The sequence below is a fragment of the Delphinapterus leucas genome, chromosome 3 (genome assembly GCF_059928025.1).
Source record: "Delphinapterus leucas isolate spDelLeu-1000000601 "Yukka" chromosome 3, BTC_Dleu_Yukka2, whole genome shotgun sequence".
Lineage (NCBI taxonomy): Eukaryota > Metazoa > Chordata > Mammalia > Artiodactyla > Monodontidae > Delphinapterus > Delphinapterus leucas.
This window is the reverse complement of record NC_143131.1, coordinates 64,382,836-64,406,463: the sequence shown is the minus strand read 5'-3', so window position 1 is coordinate 64,406,463 and position 23,628 is coordinate 64,382,836. Positions and strand designations below refer to the sequence as shown.

The following is a 23,628-nucleotide window of genomic DNA, read 5'->3' as shown; positions in this document are numbered from 1 at the left end:
TGAATTTCCCAGGTCACTTCAGATTCCAAATTATTTTGTCTATTGTTAAATGATGTGTTTGGATTTTGGTTTGGAAAACATGGTCACTGAGCTTATAGACTAACTCTGAAATAGCAATAGCCTTTGGCATTTTGTAGTAACTCTGTTTGGGGGCCATGGTTATCATGTTAAATCAGATCAAATCAAAGTTCATTATTTGAGTTGACCTAATAATAAACTATGAAATAACGGAGACATTTAAAAAACTTTGTAGTAATTTGGAATTTGAAGAGCATTCATAGCATGATTTATTATAGACACAAACACACACACAGCTAGTAAACCTATAGATAGATGGCTCCTCATCGTTGCCATATAGGAAATGAAAAACAGCATACTTAAGAGGTATTGTGTTATACGTTATATGGTCAAAACTAAGGAAGACAAAATTAGTCTAACAGTGCTTGTATTAATACTTAAATAAAAAGGATTTGGTAGTCTTTCTTATTTTCAACTTCCATAGACTGAAACTCATATTCTTGATAAACCAGAACTGAGAGGGTACACTGGGATTTGCTATGTGTTGTACATGACGATAATTATAAGGGAACAAAGTCAAGATTGACTCATTATCCTATGCCAAAACATTGCTGTTTTGCAAATGAAAACGTTTAGATCATTTGATGCCTCCCACCCCATTATTATACTTCATATCATTAAGATAGTGTTCATGGCTTTGCTTTTTATTCTTTAGTGATTTAGGTAGCCACTAAGAAAGAAAAAAAGTTTTAAAGACTACTAAGTCCAGAATGGCATTTAATAACTCTTTCGAAAATTAAGGTGCTTTTCCCCAAGTCTTGCTGGAAACATATCTACCACTGTGCTCAGTCTCTCCTCCCACATTTCCGTGCTAGTGGGGACTTGAGAAACCCGGGAAAGCTGCTGCAACAGGGGTGGGAGTGGGAGATAGGCTATCACCCGCTTGACACTTCGGCACTGTTGCTATGAATGATTCACTTGTGTTTGGCACATTTGTTGCAAGGAAATCTCCTCCTCCCGCCGCTCCTCTCGGCTGTCTCCTGCGCTTTGGCCTTTAAGGAGAAGCGAGAGCAGGTGGGCACAGAGGAGCTCGCCGAGTCCTCCTCCCCCTGCTCCTTCCCTAATTTAGCAGTACTTCCGGCCGCGTGACATCATCCCCCGCACCCCGGTGACGTGAACGGCGGGTGACGTGTGTGCGGAGAGGAGCGCGCTGACGTTGCTATTTAAAGGTCCTCCTGCGGGGAGGATGGAGACTCAGCGAGAGCACCCGGTGTGGGGCGCGGAGGAGACTGTGGCGGCAGGGAGCGGGGCCAGGAGCCAGCAGAGGAGCAGAGCGCACGGCCCGCGCGCCGCCGACCACTAGGGGAGGGGGGAAAGGAAGGACGGACCGCCGGACCTGCCGCCCGGCCTAGCTCCCCACGAGGGCCGGCTCGGCCCGTGACCACCAGCGTTCCCGCCGCCCTCGCAGCTGCCGCCTCCTCCCGCTACCCTCAGGGCCCCGGCGGGCCCTCGGGACGGGTCAGCGCCCCACTCCCTGCTGCCCGGCCGCGTCTCCGCGGCCGCGGCCGTCCCCTCCCGCGAGCAGGGGGAGGGACCGCACTGCTCCCGATTCTCCCCGCCCCCTCCCCCGCCCCTCGCAGCCAGCTCCGCTGCCGCGCTCGCCTCTTGCGGGCGGCGCTGACCTGGGAAGCGGCGCCCTCCGCTCTGTGAGCGGCCGGTGGAGGCGGAGGCAGCGGCGGGCTTCAGGCCGCCCGGCCAGCGCTGCTTCGCCGAGCAGGAGCTGGAGGCCGGCGAAGGCGGGCGGTGATGGAAGTGTGAGAAGGCGGCGGCGGGGCCCGAGAACTGTGAGGCGGCGTGTGGCGGCGGCGCGTGGCGGCGGCGCGGAGCGGGAGAGGCGAGGAGCAGGGGTGGGGGCGCTGGAGCAGCGGCTGTTCTGCGGCTTCGAGCCCCTTTCCCCTGGTCCCGACGCGGGATTAGCCGCCCGCCTCGGCTCGGGCGGGCTCCTGTCGACCCTTCAGCCCCATCCTTCGCCGCTGCTCGGCCCGTCCCGGAGCTGGGGGCAGGGTGCCGGGGGGCAGCGTGGGGCTTGGCTCTCTGATTCATTCATTCTCCGCCGCCGGAGCCTCGAACTTGCGGTGCTCCGAAGAGCGAAGGGAAGAGCGGCAGCAGCGAATGAAGGGCCGGGCGCGAGCCGGGCTCCATTGTGCTCGGCGGCGGGGGGCGGGCAGGGGCTGAGGGAGGTGGGATCCGGCCCCCTCCCTCTGCTCCCCGGCGTGCGCTGCGCCCCCAGCCTGCTGCCAGCCTGGAAATGGCTCCGTGTGTTCTCCTCGGGAGAATGAATCGATCCTGCCCAGCCTTCTCTTCCTCCTCCCCGCCTCCTCTCTGCTCCCAGTCTTAGGAGGGGGGGGAAAAAATTAAAAGACAGATTCCAATGTGGAGTGCCGTGCACGTCGCGAGCCGCTGGGTTTGCACTTGGAAGAGATTTTTCTACATAGCTTTTTCTAATGTGAGCGCAGGGAAGCAGTGGCATTACTGCGCTTAGGATTTTTATTTTCTCGTAGGGATCTCTCAAGTGCACGTCGCATTGGGTTGCACGCTCCACCCCCAGGGACCTGGTGTGGTGGAGAAATTTGAACCCGCAGCCTTAGTAGCACCGAAAAGGCCGAGTTACCTGGGCTCTCCCTGAGTGTGGAGGAGGACAGGAGAGATATGACCACTGAACTCATTTTTTATAGGACTCCGTGAAGCTGGATTCTGCGTTCCCCGATTCATAGACTCATTTTGTGGAATAGAGTTGACCGCCGTCTCCTCCGCGCAGCATTTTAACTCTAATAAGCAAATGCCACCTCTGTTTGAACATTTTGGTATTTCCCAGAGAGAAATCATTTTACCTAAGGGAACTAACTGAATTTTCAGCATCACTGAAATACCTCCACAAAAGGATCTCGGGGGGTGGAAAAGCAACTGCGAAATAACGGACGGAGAAATTCCTTTGGAGTTATTCCGTAGCATAAGAGCAGAAACTTCCGAGCAAGTTTTCACTGGGCAAAATGGGGTAAGGATTTTGTGCTTAACCCCGCTTCGAGTCTGTTTATGTATGTGTGTTACTGAGCGGTGGTGGTGAATTGTCTGTGTTTTATGTTTTCAAACAAATTTGCCACCTTGCTAAGCTGGTCGTACTTTAAAAATATAGGTGTATTAACCTTTTAAGAAGTTATTTTTGTGGAGTAACACCGGAGGCCGTAATTAAGGAACATACCTCTATTATTGTAACCAGAATGTAGCTTTATTAGTGGTATTTAAGAAGACCACACGTACTGCCCTTTCCTGGTCGAAGTGCCGCAGCAGTTTATAATCAAAGTCGTGTTCTCTTAGGTTTTGTTGCTGGTATCTTTCAAAAAGAAGTCCTGCGTTCTCTCAGTACTTAGAGAATAATCAGGTGCACAAAGGACAATTGTTAAGTAATGAGTGGTTAGACTACAGTCCTTGAAAATGATCCAGTGTAAATTGTCCTCACTGTGCCCTCCTTTTTGCCCTTGAATAGCCGAAGCTAAAATCTATAGAATTGCTCTATTGGGGCATTTAAAACGAAAATCTGAAAGTCTTAGGAGGAGCCCACAGTGCCCTGCATTTAAAGATCAGAGCCTGAATAGGAAACAGCTTTTTGTTAAAGGAACTTGTTCACGTTCTCTGTTTTTTTTTGTTTTTTTTTTTTGCTTTTATGATCAAGTCTTCAGTTTGTGTTAACAATGTCAGATGTATACCTTCTTTCAGATCCAAAGTCAACCAAGAGTGCCATTTTCCTACGTTTTGTTAACTTTTCACACAGTAACTCGATAAAATGCTAGTGATTCTTCCTAATTTAAACCAGACTTCCATAATATATTAATGGAGTAATGATCTAGTTTCATTGACAGATTTTCAATGATTTTTTGTCAAAGAGGAACTTCTAGAATTTTCTCTCTCTCTTTCGTAGTTGAATAAACACATCTAAAGTGTAGTTAAGGGACAGAGGTTGAAAGGACAGACACTGAAATTCGTTGTGACGGTTTAGGGGTGTGCACACCTAAACTTTCATTCTTAAAACGTTCAGAGGAAAGTTCTTACTAGTACTACCCTTTCTTGTTGGAATTAGAACTTGAAGTTCATAAACTTAAGTTTGAAGATGTAGAGCGTACGTTGTAGGAGTCCATCAGGAATTGATGAGAAAGAGTGATACTTGTTTTTAAAACTTAAATGACAAAGTGATGAGAATATATATAACTTGCATGATTTGGGATACTGCTAACAGCAATTAAAATACCTCATTCTATTTCTAGTGCTGCTATTAGTAGCTTGGTGATCTGAGGCAAATTGCTTGACCTTTGTGGACTCTTGTTTTTTTAATCTGTAAAATGAGGGTCTTAGGTGAGTTTTAAAATTTTTTCCAGCCTGTAAAAGTGAGTTATTTCTTTTTCTCCTGCAGTTTTCATAATTGCTGTTGATTTCTTGAAGTAAATCTCTCAGATGGAGAGATTTTCTCTAAGCAGTTTTTAAGCATGTAAGCTGGAAAATAATGGCATTTGAAAAATGTTTTGGATGAATTGTACCAATTTTAATGAGAGAAAATACTGACAAATACTACTATTCAAAATCTTTGAAATATGGCTTCCCTTGAGAGTCCGCAGCTCTTCTGTTTAAAATGTGTCAGAGAAGAAAAATCAAGTGGCAGTTTTTCATGTTGAAGGCTGCATTCTCTCTAAGCTGTGGAGTGGTAGCATCATGAAAGAAAATTCATGGTTTTCCACAACATTTAAGCTGCATGAATGTCCATGGTTTTACCAAGGGAAGCTTGAGATGAACTTAATACGAAGGGGATTGGTCTTTAAGACATGAAAATAAGCCCCTGCACATAGCCCAGATTTTAGATACTTCAGTGTAATTAAATGTGTTTATAAACTAATTTATTAGTCCTTAATAAAGTCTTAAAGGTGGACTGGAGAGGCAAAGGAGTGAATGTTTATGGCATAATTTTTCTGCAAGTCTGCATTTGGGGCTGCGACTCTCAGTAATAGTGACTTGTTTCATCTAAGTTGTCAAGAGAAGGCATTTGTGGAAGTTTCCACACTTAGTAGGTGTTTGTACCTAATAAGTGTTTGTGGAATAAGCACTGCCTCCTGCACCTACTTAAAACAAAAGGGAACAGAGCTTTAAATGGCCTTTAAAGTTTTACCTAGGCAATCCTAAATTACCTTACTCTGACAGGTATCTGTATCTAAAATTTAATGTTGTGGGTGGAGAGTTTCATGTTTTATGAATATATTTTTGACTAATGTTAGGTTATAATAAAAATTTATCTCTGCCTTAGTTTTGGATATAATTGCAAGTCTAGGGGCAAAATCAAAACAAAAGGAATGATTTTGAAAGAAAATGAGTGATTAGTTCAGGCCAAAAACAAATCTAAGGCTCCTGTGATAGTAGTTTATGAACTATGGTGGAAATGAAAAAGAACAGCTGAAACTGACAGTTGGCAGAATCTGTCAAAGTATCCTGGATGCTGCCTGAGCTGTTTTTAATTACAGTGAAGGTGGTTGAAGTATTGGTTTTTGAAACAGGTGTATCAGAACCCCTAAAAATGAGAGCAGGTATGTGAGGTAAAGTCTAGGAAAACTTCCGGGCCCCAACGAGGAGCCCTTGTTAGGTATGACCCCCCCCAGCCCTCCAAGTAGTATCTCCTAAGGAGAGCAGTGAGTCAGGAGCTATTTTGGAATGATTAGAGTAGGCAACAGAAATCACATAACTTCAGTGAGGTATTTCATGCTACCTTTTTTTTTTTTATGCTACCTTTTGTTTTACTTAGCTCATATTGGCAACTTAGTGATCTCAACAAGGGAATATTCCCTCCCCCCTCTTATTAAGAGTGAGTTATTTTTAAAATGTGACTTTCCCTGCAAATGAGGTTGATAACGCTGTTTGTGATTTATCTCACCTGCCTGTGGGCGCCTCTGGAAACCCTCTTCTCCGCCTTTCCTCAGATAACTTCCTGAAGCGTGGAAGTGAGTGCTGCCTCATTGCAACCTGAACCAAGTCGCTTCTTTGCTGGGAGAGGAAGCTGACACCTCTTTCTGCCCCATGCTACTGGGTGCTGCTCTCCGGGGACTTTAGCTAAAATGTAGAAATCTTGATCCAGCGTGCACTGCAATCTGTATGGGCTTTGTTGCAAAGGCAACCACTTAATCACTTCTAACATCAGGAAAGTTAGATGGAAGTCTGTTCCTTTTACCAGGTTTGAACCCCTATCATGTGGCATGTACAGCAGCTCAGTACTGCTGATACAGAGACCAGTAACATGTGCTTCTTCCCTTAGGGAGTTTATAGCTTAGAAGTTGATCTAGGATAATTACCTGAATGGAATTCATGGCAGTTAAGGGACTGACAAAAGTGTCTTTATACTTAGTTGTAAACTCAGTTTAGTTTTAAGTGATTAAATGTCTCAGATGAAAAGGTAGTTATAATCTCAGAAGGTCCAACATCACTACTGCAGTGTGTTTGTTTGTTTTTCCAGACCTATGGTGTTTAGTTGAAATATTTATTTTTAGTTACTCCATTGCTTTGTTTTGTTATTTTAAGATTAATCCAACTCACTGGATAGAAGAGTAGGGAAAATGAGTTCCAAATATTTAAGTGTTTCCTGATATAATTTTTAAATGACTGAATATAAGGCATTTTAAGTAGCTTTATTTCTCAGTTAGGATCTGTTTAGTTGAGTGAAATGTGCAGTTTCTTGTTTGTGTTGCATATTTGTAATGACCCATGGCTTATAAAGTGACCCTATAGTTTACGAGATTCATTATGTTTGTGGAATGATTGAGATCTTCCTAGAAATCAAAAAGACTTCTCTGTTAAGGTTTGAAAAGTTGAGTGCTTTTTGAGACAATATAATGTTTCATGCTCATTAAGTATCTTCATTTTGAAAGAATCTCCATGTGATAAGCAGCATTTATATACATCACAGGAATTGAGATAAAATTTTCCAATCTTATTGAATGGGCATTGCAAGAGTAAGTAAAACTTTTTAAAGGCTAATCATTCAGTGGTCTTTAACATGTGTAATCATATAGAACTGAATCTTTTAGGTTAAAAAGTCTTAATTTTCACAACATATCTCTGTATACTATAAAATTAGGACATCCATTATCACACAGTTAAAAGAGACAGATTTATCAGTGAACTTGTGCTCTTAATTGCAGTTTGATTTTCCTTTCTTCATCATAAGTCTAACACATTGGTTATTTCTGTGCTCCCTAATAAAATATCTGATTTGAAAAAAAGATGAAATTGATGAGAATCAGTGCTGCTTGTTTTAAGCAACATTTTTTAGGGAAGCAGTTGAAATTAATCACATGTATATGTTACCTTTTTTTGTGCTTTGTCATTACCCTCCACTTGTATTTTATTTATTTCTCATCTTGTTTTTAAAAGTTTTTAAAAACCTCACTTCTCTGGTAGGTATAATTTAGAATTACTTTTACAGGTACAAAACTAAATTACTTGGTTTTTTTTGGCTGCGTTGGGCCTTTGTTGCTGCTTGCCAGCTTTCTCGGCGAGCAGGGGCTACTCTTCACTGCAGTGTGTGGGCTTCTCATCGCGGTGGCTTCTCTTGTCACAGAGCACGGGCTCCAGGCATGCGAGCCTCAGCAGTTGCGTCTCACGGGCTCAGTAGTTGTGCACGGGCTTAGTTGCTCCGTGGCACGTGTGATCTTCCTGGACCAGGGATCGACCCCATGTCCTGGCAGGCAGATTCCCAACCACTGAGCCACCAGGGAAGTCCCTAAATTACTTTTTAGTGACCTTGCAAAAGAAAAGAAACAAACTATTCTTTCTCATGAGGTTTCTCCCCCCCACACACAATGATTAATTGTGAACCCAGTATGGCTCTTGTGTAGCTAAAAGAATTTTAAATATGTAAAACAAACATTTGACTTAGTTAAGATCTGAATTTCATTTACACATAATTATCTTTTTTAAGATAGGCTACTGGAAGAAGGCAAAGCATCATTGTTTTCTTTTTTGTATCAGAAAATAAAATTATAAAATCCGAAAAATTAGCAGTCTAGCCAATACTTTCTCTTCATAGTACAGTTTACCTTTGCACTTTCTCTAGCTTTTGAAAAATCACTTTAATCTTTTTTTTCACTTTAATCTTTTAACACCTAATATTAGCTTTTCAAAAATTGCTTTGCTTTATGGACATTTTCTTTTAATGTTCTTCCCTAAAACATGAAGCATTTCCGTGTTATCTTTGAAAAGAGTCGGCACCAGTTCCTTAAGGCAGAGCAGTTTTAAGAATTGAGGACTTTTTATGAAATTACCAAACAAGAGTTAGACAGAAATTAAACACAAACAAAAAAGTGTACTGAGGGATCACAGATACCAAACAGCTTTTATTCCTTTATTAGGTTGTTTTAAGTCATGTTTATGATGTCATGTCTATGGGCACATCTGGATCCATGTGTCCACATGCCTCAGAGTCCAGAGGGCTGTGGAAGAGAGTGTTCTTGACCCCCGCCCCACCTATAGAAGGGCTTGCTCCTCATTTGTCCCTGTCTTTAGTAGGAGGGTGGAGATAGATAGCCACAGCTCTGGTATCTCTCTGAGTACGGTACAGTGTGTTTCCTAACCACCTAGGTCGTAGCAGAGCACACACGTGCAGTGTAAGTTGAAAGAATCTGGGGAATTAGACCCCACTCTTAGTGTACAGAAAATGCTGATTCCTAGCAGTTGAGTATAAGTTGGATGTACCAATTATTTTTCTGATAAACTTTCTTGGTAAATTGTTGGATCCTTTAACCTTTACATTCAAGCATGCCTCAATCTTACTTAAGTAGTGTTGCCTTCCTTCTGTTTCATTTAAGAAGTTTAAGATGGTTATTTTGAATAAGGCTTTTCTGTGAGTTGGAATTTTCTGCCCTACTTACTTTCAGTTTCCCCCATTAGGCTCTTAGTAATGGTCGCTACGAAATTATCTTAAGTGGATTTGACTATTAAAGAGCTCAAAGTACTCATACTAGAAAATTTCTGTCCGTGTTCCTTTGTGGAAGGTAAGTCTGTACATGACTAAACTTAGGTAGGACAATTATTTTGAACCAACTGTAATACTTGAGTGTGCTTAGCTTATCCTTTTACGTTTCTGTGCTTTCTTTTTGCTTATCTTGTAAAACTGCTGTTTTCTGTCCTCTGTAGTTATGAATCTCTGTCATATGACTTTTAACATTAAAATTCATGTGCTTTGCTTAATCACCCTGCCAGCTCCCAAGATGTTTACAGAATGAGGATTCCACCTACTCTTGTGTACTCAGTTTTGCCAGGGATCTGTATACATTCAGCTGAACGGGAAGACTCACAAATCACCCTTCAACTCATCTTCCTTGAGGTTCTGTTGATTAAAAAAAAAGTTCTGGATCTTGCAGGCTGCCTTTTTTCCCTACTCAACTGAAAATATATAGGATTTTAGTTGTCTATTTTTATTGTTGCTTTCATTTACTATTTTTTTAATGCTAAATTGATATTTATTGCTATGCCTATGTTAATGTGAGGGTAATAAGACATTAATGGCAATATTGCTACTTAGTTTTACTTGGTAGCATATTAGTATATTTGGAGTAATTAGTATATGATCTGTGGTAAACTGTAGGTTAGTCATACGGTACAAAGCTAGCCTGAAAAATATTTTCAAAGATGGTGCAGTGGTCGATTAAAAACCAGGATGCAAAACTGTATATTCTCAACTATATAAAATACATCTGTACATGCATAAAAAGATTTGAAGGAAATTCATTAAAGTGCTACCATGTTTATTTCTGGGACACACGATTGTGAAATTTTGTTGAGTCTTTCTGAATCTTTAAGCTTCTCTGTGATTAATATATTAAGTTTTAGAACTTCTCTTGGGTTTAAAGAGTGAAGGTCTTAAAAAATACTAATATCTACAGTACAGAGTTATCAGGATCAGTCACTGTTTCTACATATACATAGATACTTATGTGTTTGTATCAATTTTAGCTTGTTTATCTCAAATTTTATTTTTCTTTTCAAAATTGGCTAAAGTAATTACACCAATGATAGCAAAAATGGTTTCTTGTTTAAGTGTAAGGAGTAGTTCAGAATGTTAGTACTCATCCCCACTTTTTTTGGAGCCAGAGCTCAAAAGGAAAATGTGACTAGGGGAGGTCATGCAGGGGCAGAACATGTGCTAGATCTCCAGCTCCTTGGGGTTCCTACCATTAGCTCAGGGGATCCTAAATGGATGCTCACATATACAGAGACTGATTTATAGGGGGGTTTCTAACCCCTCATAGTTTAAAAAAAAATTCTAATTTAATGTAAGCTTAGTGTCTTGATAGTGAGTTTTAACTAAATGGATGTTGTTTTCCTTCTAGATGGTACTGAAAGTGCATTCTAATTTTAGTGTAATCAGTGCCTGCTCAGTGCACTATATTGTAAATACATCGGAGTCTTTCTCATACATGAATTGAAATGTTATTACATATGTTTCGTATAGTTTCCAAAGTTGATTCTACAGTGTAAATTCCATCAGTCAAAGCCCTGTTAGCTGCTCTTGTAGTTAATGGACACGAGCCTCAAGAATATGTGAGGAAGCAGGGTCTACTCCTCTGAAGACTTCAGACCAGAAAAAGAATGCTTAAGATGTTATCTTGAAACACTTTTCCTAGAGCTTAATGTTGGACCATGAGACCCACAAGTGGAAGGATCACTTGTGGCATACAGTACAATTTCTGAATCATCATGCAACAGCTGTAAGTTGTTCAATTCCCTAGAATTCGTAAGAGACAGCTGGGCCTTATTGTATCCAGATTTAAAAGTGTTATTCTTTCTGAATCTGTTCCCCCAGAGGTCCCAAACTCTAATGCTATCATTGGCTGGGCAGAAAAATGTGTGAATATATAAGGTAGAAGGCAGTAAGGATTGGTGGGGACTGTGGGAAAGTGAAGAGAGCATGTCCTGCCTGAAGGCATTTGTAGCCAGTGTTCTAAAAACCCTCTGGTGAAAGAAATACACCCGAAGCCTAGTCTCTTATTTATTTGGCACTTTTTGAGCTCCTACCATGTGTTAGTGACTGTGATACTTTGATCTAGGTTGGATACAGTAGGTTTGGAAATGCTTTAACTCTTGACTCAAGAAGGAAGACCAGAGCATAGCAGGGTAGCGGCAGAAATTCACACTAGATTAGTGGTTCTCAAATTTGAATTTGCATCAGAATCACCTAGAGGGCTTGTTAAAAACACAGATTGCTGGACTTCAACCCACGTTTTTGATTCAGTAGGTCTGGGAGTGAGGCCCACGAATTTGCTGTTCCAATGACTTCTCAGGTGATGTTGATGTTGGTCCAAGGACCTTACTTAGAGAGTCACGGCGTTTGAAAAACGAAGCTTACGTATGAGAAACTTCTGTCCATTCAGAAGCCTCGATGATTCTTGAAGCTTTCTTTTCTCTGCTTGCAAATTGAAAAACGTTATAAATTTGAACTAAAGGGGGAAACCCTGATTGAACCTTTTATCTACTGTTTATAAGCTAAAAGATCCAGGACAACTTGAAACTGATCTCTATCTCTTTAAACCTGATTACCTCCAGCAGTACTTACCAGTTAACGCCCCTTTCTTCAGAGTGACTTCTGCTTTCTGGCATTTCGGAATGTATTATTTCTAAACTACCTGACACTGCTTTGACTTCTGAAGGTTTTTTTGTGATTTTTTTAAAATTTATTTTTATTTTTGGCTGCGTTGGGTCTTCGTTGCTGCATGCGGGCTTTCTCTAGTTGCGGCAAGCGGGGGCTACTCTTCACTGCAGTGCGCAGGCTTCTCCTGTCGCGGAGCACGGGCTCTAGGCGCGAGGGCTCAGTAGTTGTGGCTTGCAGGTTCTGGAGCGCAGGCTCAGTAGTTGTGGTGCACGGGCTTAGTGGCTCCGCGGCATGTGGGATCTTCCTGGACCAGGGCTCGAACCTGTGTCCCCTGCACTGGCAGGCGGATTCTTAACCACTGTGCCACCAGGGAAGTCTGACTCCTGAAGTTTTTATGCTTTTGGAGGACGTATGATTTCCTTCTAAGTTGTTTATCCTGTTTAGCTATCCTTAAGTTTGTCCACATGCTATCGTATTAATTTTCTGTTGCTGTATGACAAATCACCATAATTTTAGTGGCTTTAAAACAACACTCATTTATCTCAGTTTCTGTGAGTCAGGAATCCAGGCACCTTAACGGGGTCTTCTGCTCAGGGTCTCACAAGGCAGCAGCAGTCAAGGTGGCAGCTCGAACTAGAGTCTTATCTGTGGATCAGCATCTCCTTCAAAGCTCATGTGGTTGTTGGCTGAATTCATTTCCTTGTAGCTATAGAACTCAAAGTGGCTGTGACTTCCAAGGCAGCCAGGAGGAGCCCCTCTCTGGTGCTTCATCTTGTTCTAAAGGACTCGCCTAAATAAGTCAGGCCCACCCAGGGTACCTTCCCTTTTGATTAGTTGAAAGTCAACTGATTAGTGACCTAATTACCTGTGTGACATCCCATCATATTCAAGCCTTCTACCCATACTGAAGGTGAGAGTTTTATGCAGAAAATGCCCACCAGGGGGCAGTAATCTAGGGGCCATCTTAGAATTCTGCCTGCTGCACCACATCAAATACCTATGGATATTTTCCAAATGCTCAACTATCAGTATGTCCATTCCATTTATTTTTGTTTTTTTTTTAACTTTTAAAAATCTGTAGTCCTCTGCATTCCTGCTCCACTATGGACTGGTTACTCTTTAGTTGGATTATGTAGTCCTCATACTAGACTTTCCCTTAATTTTTTTGGGGGGTGGGTGGTGAGGCATCATATCTCCTGTTTCCTGGACACTGTTTTCTTCATTTATCCTTTTGTTTTACTGAATCTCCTTTTCCTGTAGTTACCTGAAAACGACTAGGTAGGAGATAACTTTTTTGAGACATATGTGAAAGTGCCCTCCCCCTCAATTGAGGCGAGATCTCTCGACGGGAAGTAATTTTCTCTTATTACTGTGAAGGCACTGATCTGTTGTCTTCTAGTTTCCAGTGTTCCTGTTGAAGCCTGCTTGTTTCTGATGCCTGTTCCTTCATGTGTTACTCTTACCCCACTTTGGAATGTTTTAGGATTTATTTTTTTTCTCTGCTGTTCAAAAATTTCACAATGATGTGGTGTGGCGCTTTTTGTTTGTATGTTTTTTTTTGTTTTTTTTTTTAATTGCTCTTTTGGTCACTGCTGGACCATATCAGCCTGTCAACTTCCCTAAGTTTGGGAGATTTTCTTCTGTTTTTAAAAAATATCATTTCATACATTTTTTTCTCTTTCTGACCTATTAGTTGGATGGTAACCTTTTTGTCTTATCTACCAGTGTTTTTCTTTTAATTCTGCCTTCTAAGGAAATTTCCTTGACTTCATCTTCTAATACTTTTATTGGATTTTTAATTTTCACAAAATTTTAAATTTCCAGGTCTTCTTTCTCAATATGTCATCGATTTGAGAACACTTACAGTGTTTTGAAGTTTTCTGTTCCCTAAATTTTCTTTTGTGTTCCTTTTTTGTTTAGTTTCTTCTTTCATGATGGAAACTTTCCTGGAATATCTGGTAATCCTGAGCTGTGTGTAAGAGTAAGATACTAAAAAGCCGGTTAGAAGCTCTCTGTGACCCAGTGAGTCCTGTCACCGGTGGGCTTCACGTTAGGCATTTAGGTGGTGAACAGGCCATTTTCTTGGGTGATTTCCAGGTGTAAGTAAGTAGAGATCTGTTTTCTGAGATTGTAGGTCTTTTTTTTGAGACTGTTCACTCTAGAGAACAATCTTCCAATGTATATACCTCTTGGCATTCTGAGAGCAAGGTATATACCATTATATACCCAGGAGGCATATTACCTGCTGTAAACTGAAAAACATGAAGGGGAGGGTTTGCAGCCTTTCTCTTAATGCTTCATTCTTGTTTTCTGCTATTGGTAAAGGTAGTTGCTTGACTATGGAGGGTGGGAAGGGGGGAAGGGAGCTCTCATTGTTCTGTTACTTAAACTTTGGATCAACTCCCCAGTATCAGCCCCATACCTCACACCCTCTCCTGCAATTCCCTTTGCCTCTGAATTCTGGCCAGCAAGTTGTTCACTTTTTAGTTCCCTTTTTTGCAGGCACTATACAGTTTCCTTGGCTTTGCCAAGTCACGTACTATTCCTTCTTCCAAATTACTTCTTTCAAAATTGTATTAAAATTACACAGTGGAGTCACTTCTGTTCTTTGGTTTTATGGGTTTATACCTTCTTTTTCCCTTCACTTTCATTTTAGTGTAGTTTCAGAAACGGAAGATATATGTGTGCAATTAATTTGCCATGTTTGACCCGAATCACTGAGCGTTAGCTTTTGAATTTATATAAGGCATCTTTCAGAATGTGTTGACACTGTTGATGGTTAATTGATTAGCATTTGGTGGATGATGAAGTGTTGACTTTCTAAAAATCTCTCTGACTTGACCGGAAAACTCAGTGCATGATGTAACCACATCTTAAAATTTAAAAGTTAAAGTTGATCATCAGCCCAAACCTCAGCAAAGCAGAGCACTTACTCTCTCAACTGTGTCAGGTAGCTAAGGTGTTGCTACAGTTTGTTCCTTAGCACTGTGCCTCTTGAGCACTTGTATAACAAACATTAAGCACTTTATTTGTGTTATGAGTCACGCTAGGCGCTGGCAATACAAAGATGAGTAGACAGTCATGTAAACAAGAAATTACATTACTGTGACTTAAGTGCTGTAACAGAGATGTATGTTGTATTTGCCAGCACAGAGAAGGAAGTGCCCTCCTCTACCTGGGAAGGTCAGAGAAAGCTTCACATAGCCAGTTACGTTTGTTTGGAGCATTAAAGAACAAACAAGAGTTGATGAGGGCCAGGGGGGCCAGTGAGGAGAGGGAAAATGTGTGAGGAGGTTGTTAGGGTATTTTGGGCAGGGGAGTGGCAAAGGTACAGCTTCAAAGGTGGCATATGCTAGTTAGAAAGTTTAAGGTAGTTTGGCATAACTCAGATATAATATAAAAGTAGATTTGGCTAGAAAGTTAGTCCAGGGATAGATGATGGCTGTGTCATGTCAGAGGATTGTACTTTCTGTAGATTAGTGGTCTCCACATGTTTTTGTGGCTCCCATATCAATGAAAGATGTTGGGCATATTCCTTCATATGTGTATATTTATAAGTTGCATGTCCTACTGTGTGTGTGTAAACACACATACATATATATTATAAAACATAAAAATAGAAATGAAAGAAGAGAAAATAACTTATTCCTGTACCCCACTTTAGAGGCCATTGCTTTACATAGTGGTGAGCAAAGGAACAATTTTAAGCTGGTAGAGTTAATACCATGCTTGTGTTTTAGACTAACTTCTCAGGTTACAATATGGGATGAAGTTTTAGACTTGGAGGAGGGGTGTGTGTATATGAGAGAGAAATGAGTGGGGGTCTTGGAGATCCTCAAGTTTAATTGTGTAATAGGTTAATGGCAGCAGCTTAGTCAAGAATAATGGCTTGAATTAAGGTAGAGTAGAACATGGGCTGAAGTCAAAAAGAGATTTAAATAGTACTATCTATAGGCGTTGACAATGAACCCTGTTGATATAGAGGGGTAAGGAGATTGGCTTGGTCAGCCATTAGTTGAGATAGGGAACATGGAGAAAAGCAAGTTTGCAGTGAGGTGAGATGACAAATTGAGTAAAAATTGATGTATTTATGGCCAACTACGTGGGAATGTCTTATAGTTGGGTATCCAGGTCTGGTATTCAGGAAAAGAGAACTACGCTGATGATAGAGTTTTGGGAATCATTAGAATATATAAGTAGTGGTTGAAACTTTGAATGTGGATGAGCTCATTCAGGATATTTATAGAAAAGGGCAGATCAGGCCTCTCTGGGGGAATAGTCATTTAAGGGGCAGCAAAGAAGCTGAGAGAGCTCTCAGGCTAGCACAGTGAGAGAACAGTGTCAAAAAGCCAAGAAAGGGAGTTTCCAGAATTGAGTAGCCAGGATCTCAATTGTAGCAAAAGCATCAAATGAGGCAAAAAGTATCTATTAGGTTGGGTAAGTAGTGGTCCTTTAACGACCTTACCTTGAGAAGTTTGAGCAGCCTGGGATGAATCCAAATTGCCACCAGGTGATGGTGCTAATGAAGGATGAGGAAGCAGGGACCATATGTGTAGGCTTCTCCTTTAAGACTAAGCTTCTCTGAAATAGAGTGTAGCTTCAGCAAGCTCTAGAGTTCAAGAAATTGTTGTGGTTTTGTTTTCATAATGGGACTAAGCATTCATTTTAGGCCCTGAGAAAGGAGTCCATAGCTAGGGGTATTTAAAAATTAGAGTACAGAGGGATAATTACTGAGAGAGGAGATGGGAGAGAGTGCAATCTGGAGCACAGGAGAAATAGTTAACCTTAAATAAGAGGCATATCTTCCTTGTAGACTGGAGCGATGTATGTATGGAAGGATATGATTGGGTTAAGTTTGTAGGTTAAAGGGCAGGAGACTGGGAGGGAATTCCTTAGCTGGGGGACTCCATTTCCTCAATTCATTCCCTGATTCATGTAATAAATATTTATTCTAAATGCCTGCTATGTGTCAGGTACTATTCTAAGTATATGAGCTACATCTGTGAACAAAGAGCCTTGCCTTCATGGGCATGTATTCTAGAAAATGATGAAAGACAAGGCCATCTTCTGAGAGTGTAGAGCAGCGGTCCCCAACCTTTGTGGCACGGGGGACCGGTTTTGTGGAAGACAGTTTTTCCATGGGGTTGGGGGAGCAATATGGTTCGGGCAGTAATGAGAGCGCTGGGGAACGATGGGGCGCGACAGATGAAGCTTCGCTCACTCATCTACCACTCACCTGCTGCTGTGCGGCCCGGTTCCTAACAGGCCGTGGACCGTTACCATTCCGCGGCCCGGGGGTTGCGGACCCCTGGTGTAGAGGATGAAGGTTGGTCAGAGCCTTGGGAAGAGAGGTGAAGAATGGGAGAGATTACTGACCATGAACAGTGAGGAGCTTGGAGGGCCCACCTGAGGTTAAAGCACAGGTTTTGGTGCTCCTGTTGTGGAAACAGTCTAAATCCAGGTTGCTCCTGTACCTGAGGAGAAGAGAACTGTGTCTTAGAAGGGCTTTCCTGGCCTCCATTCTGCTAAAAATGAAGCACGAAAGAGGTATGTCCAATTTTGGTAGTGTTCTATTTAGAGTTATTTACATATGCCACTTTTCCCCACCCCAGTCCCCTTTTCCTTCTGTAGAGAACATTCTTATCTTAGGAAACCAACCTAGTAAGTATTAAGTTTGCCAGAACGGCACCAGTTTCTTAACATTTAAAGCCTTTTCTGTGGGAAGCATCCTGGAACCTAGTCCTGTGGCATGTCCTGGAGCTCTCCTGAGTTCTGGGGCTCCATTTAATATTTATCTCCCCATTCCTCACTTGTGCCCTGTACACATGCCAAACACAACACACATGCACTCATGGGGAGCCAGAGTGTAGAGGGGTCCTTTACTGAATTTTTTCTTCTGTCATACTGGGGAAAGTCACAGAGGTTAATTGATTGGCGTAAGCACTCGAACATTGCTCTGATGCCTATCGAGAACTCAGTATAGTATTACTATTTTGGAAGCAGTTTTGCAACTTTAACTTACCCTGTCTTTCTTACTCTTGATAAATGTAAATATTCTTAGTCGTCTTGGATGGGTGGGCTTTGTTTTCTTTCTAGTCATTCAAAATACCTGTACTCCTTGGCTAATTCTAGTTTCACTATCATGACAGCTTGGATAGCATTTTATTTTTTATGGGGACTTTCATGCTGGAGGAATATGTCTTAACTAGCAAATTGAACAGCATTTTTCTTTTTTGTAGTAGTTAGAATCAGTTAAGAAACAGAGACTTTGAAGTGAAATAAATTTTATTTCAGCCTTTGTTCTATAAAGTTTAATTTCACCATCAAGCTCTAAATTGATGGGACTGGCACCATTTTTTAAGGTTTTTTTTTTTTTTTTTTAAATTTAACCTCGAGAGATGGATTTAGGCTGCAGAAGCTCTAGCTGTGATATAGAACAGCATAGCATAATACAGGCAGAGCAGTTTAGAAATCAAATGAGGTCTTTTGAACCAGCCAGTGGCTGCATTTAAATTATTGATCCTCTTAGCTCTGTGATCTTGGGCGGGTGACTTAAGTTTTGTATGTCTCAGTTGCCTCATCTGTAAAATGGGGATAGAATTATGAAGGTTAAAGGATCAAATATAAACAAGTTTTTAAAACATTGTGGCAATAGGAACTACTTAATAAATCACAGTTATTATAACTATAGTTTTTATACAGTTAAATTTCTGGTATTAAAACTAAGTTTTGTGTTTTTCTGACTTCTAAATAAAGAACATGAAAAAAAATTTTTAAGTTCTAGTACTACTGAAAGCCAAAGATAAGATTTTAGACTTTATCGCCTTCTAATAAAATACCCATTAATAAGCCCCTTCCTCCTGTATTTTATATCCAAAGAACTTAAGCTGTTTAATGTTCTAATTTCATTGATTATCTTGGAATATCCTGATTTGGGGGGCCTTGATGGAACCATGAAAATATTAATTCTCAGTAAGGAAGTTGAGGTTTAAATATTATATGTGATAGGAATAATCACCTATTCTACTGTAATTAATTTTATAAGATGCACATACAACTGTTTTTATGAAAACTCTTTTGTATAGTTAAGCCATCTTGTTGGTCATCTTAATAGGTCTACAGAAGATTATTTAAATATCTGATTAGGTCTTTCTTATTAGACATGTTCACCAATTACAAGAATCTTTAAAGTCAGATATTATTAAATTACTCAGATTAGAGTTTAATATAGGAAAAGGTAAGTAAAAAAACAAAAGAATAAAATATACTCATACTTATTACCTAAAAATATGTTTCTAAATTCTTATGATAGCATTAGTTTAGACCGTAAGTGTCATGAGGGCAGAAACTGCCTTGTCTATTAATTCAAGTAACTGATGTTTATTGAGCGTCCACCGTGCACCCAGCACTTTTTCAGGTGCTGGGAATATTGCAGGGAACATAATAGACAAAAATTCCAGTCCTCATGAGATCACATTTTAATGTAAATTGTATCTGCACTGCTTGGCACATGACAGGTGTTCAAGAATATGTTTCTCTACACCCTTTAGCTGCCCCAGAGGCTGAGTATAAAGGTGCAAATAGTCTCCTTCCCTAGCCAGTTACTGTTAGGGGCTACAAGTCAAGTTATGCTAGGGGGCTTCGTATGTCCCCTCCATGGGTCTGTCTGCAGAGGTCATGGGACCCTGGAGGATTTTAAGCAGCAGAGTGAAATTTCAGTTCACGTCAAAGTGTTGCATTTATGCAGTTGAAATACTTGTTTGACCCCAGAGGGCCTGTTTTTCCTCTTTTAGTAACTGAATGTTGGGTCTAACTTGAATATAAGTTAAAAATTAAAGTAGTATATTAACTTTTTCAAGTAGAGTTTTCATGTAGATGGAGGAAAGAGCCTTAGAGATATTCTGCCTGTTGTTTTTTTTTTTAATTAATGTTTTGTTTCCCTTTGTTTTCAGATGCAGAAATAACCTTGTAAGTCGGTACCTGTGTTATTTTTAAGTGAAGCAGGTGAGGGCTTTGCCCAGAGTCCCAAAGTTAGATGGTGGTAGAGCCTAGCCTTCTATTGCTTGGCCTTGTGTTCTTTCTGAGTGGTGTACATACACCACTCAGTACACCATCCATTAGTACAAGCCAACCTAAAAATCGATTGTTTAACAAGTTTATACATTTCTTGTATTTTGAAATTTTGAAATCTCTCCCTTTTCTGAATCCTCTTAGCACTTTATATTACCTCTCCTGTGGCATTTATCACTTTGTACTCTTACATAATTATCTTCTATTAGAAAAAAATTTTTTTCTAGTTGAAACCTCTCTGAGAATAGGCTGTGTATGTGGTTCCTCTTTGTATATACCCCATAGCTCTTAACCGAATGCCTGGCATTCACTAGGTACTCAAATTATTAAGCATGTACTCACAGAGATTATATTTTGGGTCTGGTAACCATGAAAGCCCACAAGAATCTATTTAGCCTACAACAATTTAAGAAGCTCTTTGGTTTAGCCTCAAATCTAGGTTTGAATTCTGGCTTCATCCTCAACTTGGCTTTGTGATCTTCAATAGCTCACTTACATCCTTTTCTTCATCTGTAAAATGGAAATAGTATGTGCTCCATCCAGATTGACGATTTAGGTAGTAAAATGTATCCAAAGGATCTAGTGCTTGATGTACTTAATAGCCACTCAATAAATGGTAACTATTCCATTTTGAAATTTATTTTCTATTTATTATAAATGTGCAGATTTTAGTAATAGCTCTATTACTATGTGCAGGATTTATAATAACAGAGGAAGTTCTGTGGTGAAAAGTTGACAATATTTTGGTGTGGTTATCAGATTGTAATGTCTGGGGTTTTTGGGCTTACTAGTTATTTATTTAGGATGTCTGATTTGGGGCTCTATGGACTGATTTACACTGCGAAAACTTAAAAGCGACTGATAAATAAACTAGAATGGCAATTTATTAATAAGTCATTAGAAATACATCCTCTCCCATAGAAAAAAATGCCACAGTGGAACCCTTGCAATCAGGAGGTTGCTTGACGAGTAAAGGTAATTGATTGGATGTTTAGTGCTACAGTAGTCTCATGAATCAATCTTCACCTGCCACTGGGATCATTGGGACCCCCTCACCCCCAGAGAGTGCTAGGGGCACTGCCTAATCACCTCTCATGAATCGCCTGTTCTTACAAGTTATCTGCTTTTGTGTTGCATATTCTTGAAGGAAAAAGCAAAACACTTGGAGGTTTTATACTTAGTCATTAGCCTGTCATTTCTGCCTGAGTTTACAGCCTCACTTTGGTTGGATTAGGGGAGCTTAGATAGACTCCTAAATTTTTAAAATTTAAATTTTGTATTAAGAAAAGTTTTAAGCATACAAAAACCTAAAGAGATTTGTATAATTAACCCCTATGCATCCGTCATCCAGCTTCAACAGTTATTAACATATGGCACATATTGTTTCATCTATACTGCCTGTCCCTCTCCACGTTATTTTAAAGCAAATTCTAGACATGATATAATTTTACCTGTAAATATTAAGTATGTATCACTAAGAAATAGGACTATTTAAAAAAATATGTGCAATACTATCATCATACCAAAAAATCCCACTAATAATTTCTTAACATCTGATCAGTGATCAGAGCTCCCCAATTACCTCATCAGTCTTTTAAAATCATTGAATTGTTCAAATCAGCTTCCAGACATGTTTCACACATTGCACTTGGTTGATACATTTCTTGGGTTCCTTTTAATCTATAACAGCATCCTCCCTTTCTTGCTGTTTATTTATCAAATTTGTCATCTAGAATTTTACATATTCTGGATTTGGCAGGCAGTATCCTCACAGTGTTGTTTAACTTGTTCCTCTGTTCTCCTGTCTTTGGTAAACTTGTGGCTAGGTCTAGGCTTGATTGGATTCAGGTTTGAAATTTTTCCCCCAAGAATATGTCATAGATGGTTGTGGTTTACTTCCTGTCTGTTGCATTATACCAGAAGGCACATAGCAGTGTCTTGGCAGCTCTCTTTTTGTATGTTAACGTTGATCATGGGGCTCGGTATTATCAACTTGATCCATCAATTATATTCTTGCAGTGAAACCATTATATCTTAGTTATTTCTAATTTTATTCTCAAGGAGTACCTTGCTGTCGAACATTATTGCCTTTCTTCTAATTTGTTCTTCACATGCAGCCAGAATGATCTTTTAAATATTAGTTAGATCATGTACTACCCTGCTTAAAACTGTTCAGTAGTATCCTATTACTCATAAACTAACACCTGAACTTCCACCCATTCTGTGAAGATCTGCATAACCTGGGCTTGATCTGCCTTTCTACACCTCATGTTATGCCATTCTGTCCTTTGAGCGGAAGTACGCCTTTATTCGTAGCATAGGCTCTTGTAGTAGACTGCCTGAGTGTGTGATCTTGGGCAAGTCATTTTAACTGCTCTGTGCCTTGGTTTCCCCATATTTTAAAGTCAGTGTTTTAAGAGTATATGCAATAGGATTCTAATGATAAAGTAATACATATAAATCACTTAAAACAATGCCATACAAAATAATAAATACCAAATATTAACTGTTGGTTGTTGCTGATGCTGGTGTTACCTCTCTCTCTGCGTTGCAGCCACACTGTATTTTTCAGTTTCTGGAACTGCCAAGCTCTTGCCAGCCTCAAGATCTATCCACATTGTTCTGATTATCTCTTTCTACATGACAAACCACTCAGAATTGAGTGGCCTAAAACAACAGTATCATTTATCTAGCTCACCAATATGCAAGCTGGGTAGAGCTTGGTGAGGACAGCTCATATCTGCTGTGTGTGGCACTGTCTGGGGTGGCTCAACCGGGGGCTGCGAGATCTGCTTTTAAATGGGTCAATCATATGGTTGGCAAGATAGTGTTGGCTCTTGACTGTGAACTCAGCCAGGGACCTTGGTTCTTCTCTGCAGTCTGTTTAGCTTTCCTTGCTGCATCGTGGTCAAGTTTGAAGAGTGAGTGCCCTACAAGAACCAGGCTGAAAGCTGGATGGCCTATTGCCACCTGGTCTCAGAAGTCATACTGCATCACTCTGGCCTCATTGTTTTGGTCTAGCAATCACAAAGGTCCATTCAGATTTAAGGGAAGAGGACATAAACTCCACCTCCTGATAGGCGGATGACATGGTTCTGGATGAGGGACAGGAGTTATTGTTGCAGCCATCTTTGGAAAATGCATTTTGTCACACACATGCTATTGTCTGAGCCTATGAAACACTATTATCACTCCGATTCCCACTCTTTAGCTAACTATCCAATCTAAATCTCTTCCTCCATTCCTGATGTGCACTCTCTTTCCCACAGCTCTCTATTTTCTTTGGCAGTACTGATCACAGTTGGTAATTATCTCTTTAAGTCCATGAAGGTTAAGGCCTGTTATATATCCAGTACCTTGCCTAGAATCCTTTGAAATGTTAAAATGTATTCTTTGTAATTTACAAATACAAGCATCATATATCATATTTTCATTAGCAATAGCATATTCCAAACTTTGTTGGAAGAAAGGAACAGAGATACAGAAACACCAGAAGTCAGTCCTTTAACTCCTCAGAGTTCATCTCCTACTGTTAGCTTAGGGTGAGGATGGGGTAGAGGAGAAACACATATATAAATTTTGTGAGGGAGAGGAGGTAGGAGGAGGAAGCAGTTTGAACGGCTGAATTCCTACTATTCTCCCTGTACTTTTAAACCTAAACCCACAAGTCTATTTTCTATTCCCCTATTCCTCTAGGATCCAGTTCATGGCAAAAGGCTTCTAGCTGGTCTGACAAAGAAATACGACTCTCAGGGAGCAGCCAAATAGATGTACTTTATTCAAGAAAAGCTAACCCGACCCTCACTCAGAAAGTGTTCTTTTACTTTTGGCACAGATCTAACAAGATTAGGTTCCCGGTTTCT

General features: G+C 40.6%; 1 protein-coding gene across 3 annotated transcripts in view; it reads left to right on the top strand.

Annotated features, from left to right (window-relative positions):
* Positions 1 to 1,260: 1,260 nt before the first annotated feature.
* Positions 1,261 to 23,628, top strand: part of HOMER1 (homer scaffold protein 1) — a 124,027-nt gene continuing 101,659 nt past the window's right edge. The window contains exons 1-2 of one of the 3 annotated variants that reach the window (XM_089909055.1): positions 1,261 to 1,832; positions 2,754 to 3,073. In XM_089909055.1, coding sequence (XP_089765181.1) covers positions 3,069 to 3,073 — 5 coding nt within the window. In that variant the 5' untranslated portion in view covers positions 1,261 to 1,832; positions 2,754 to 3,068. The other 2 variants (XM_089909056.1, XM_022594004.3) reach the window with 2 other exon arrangements.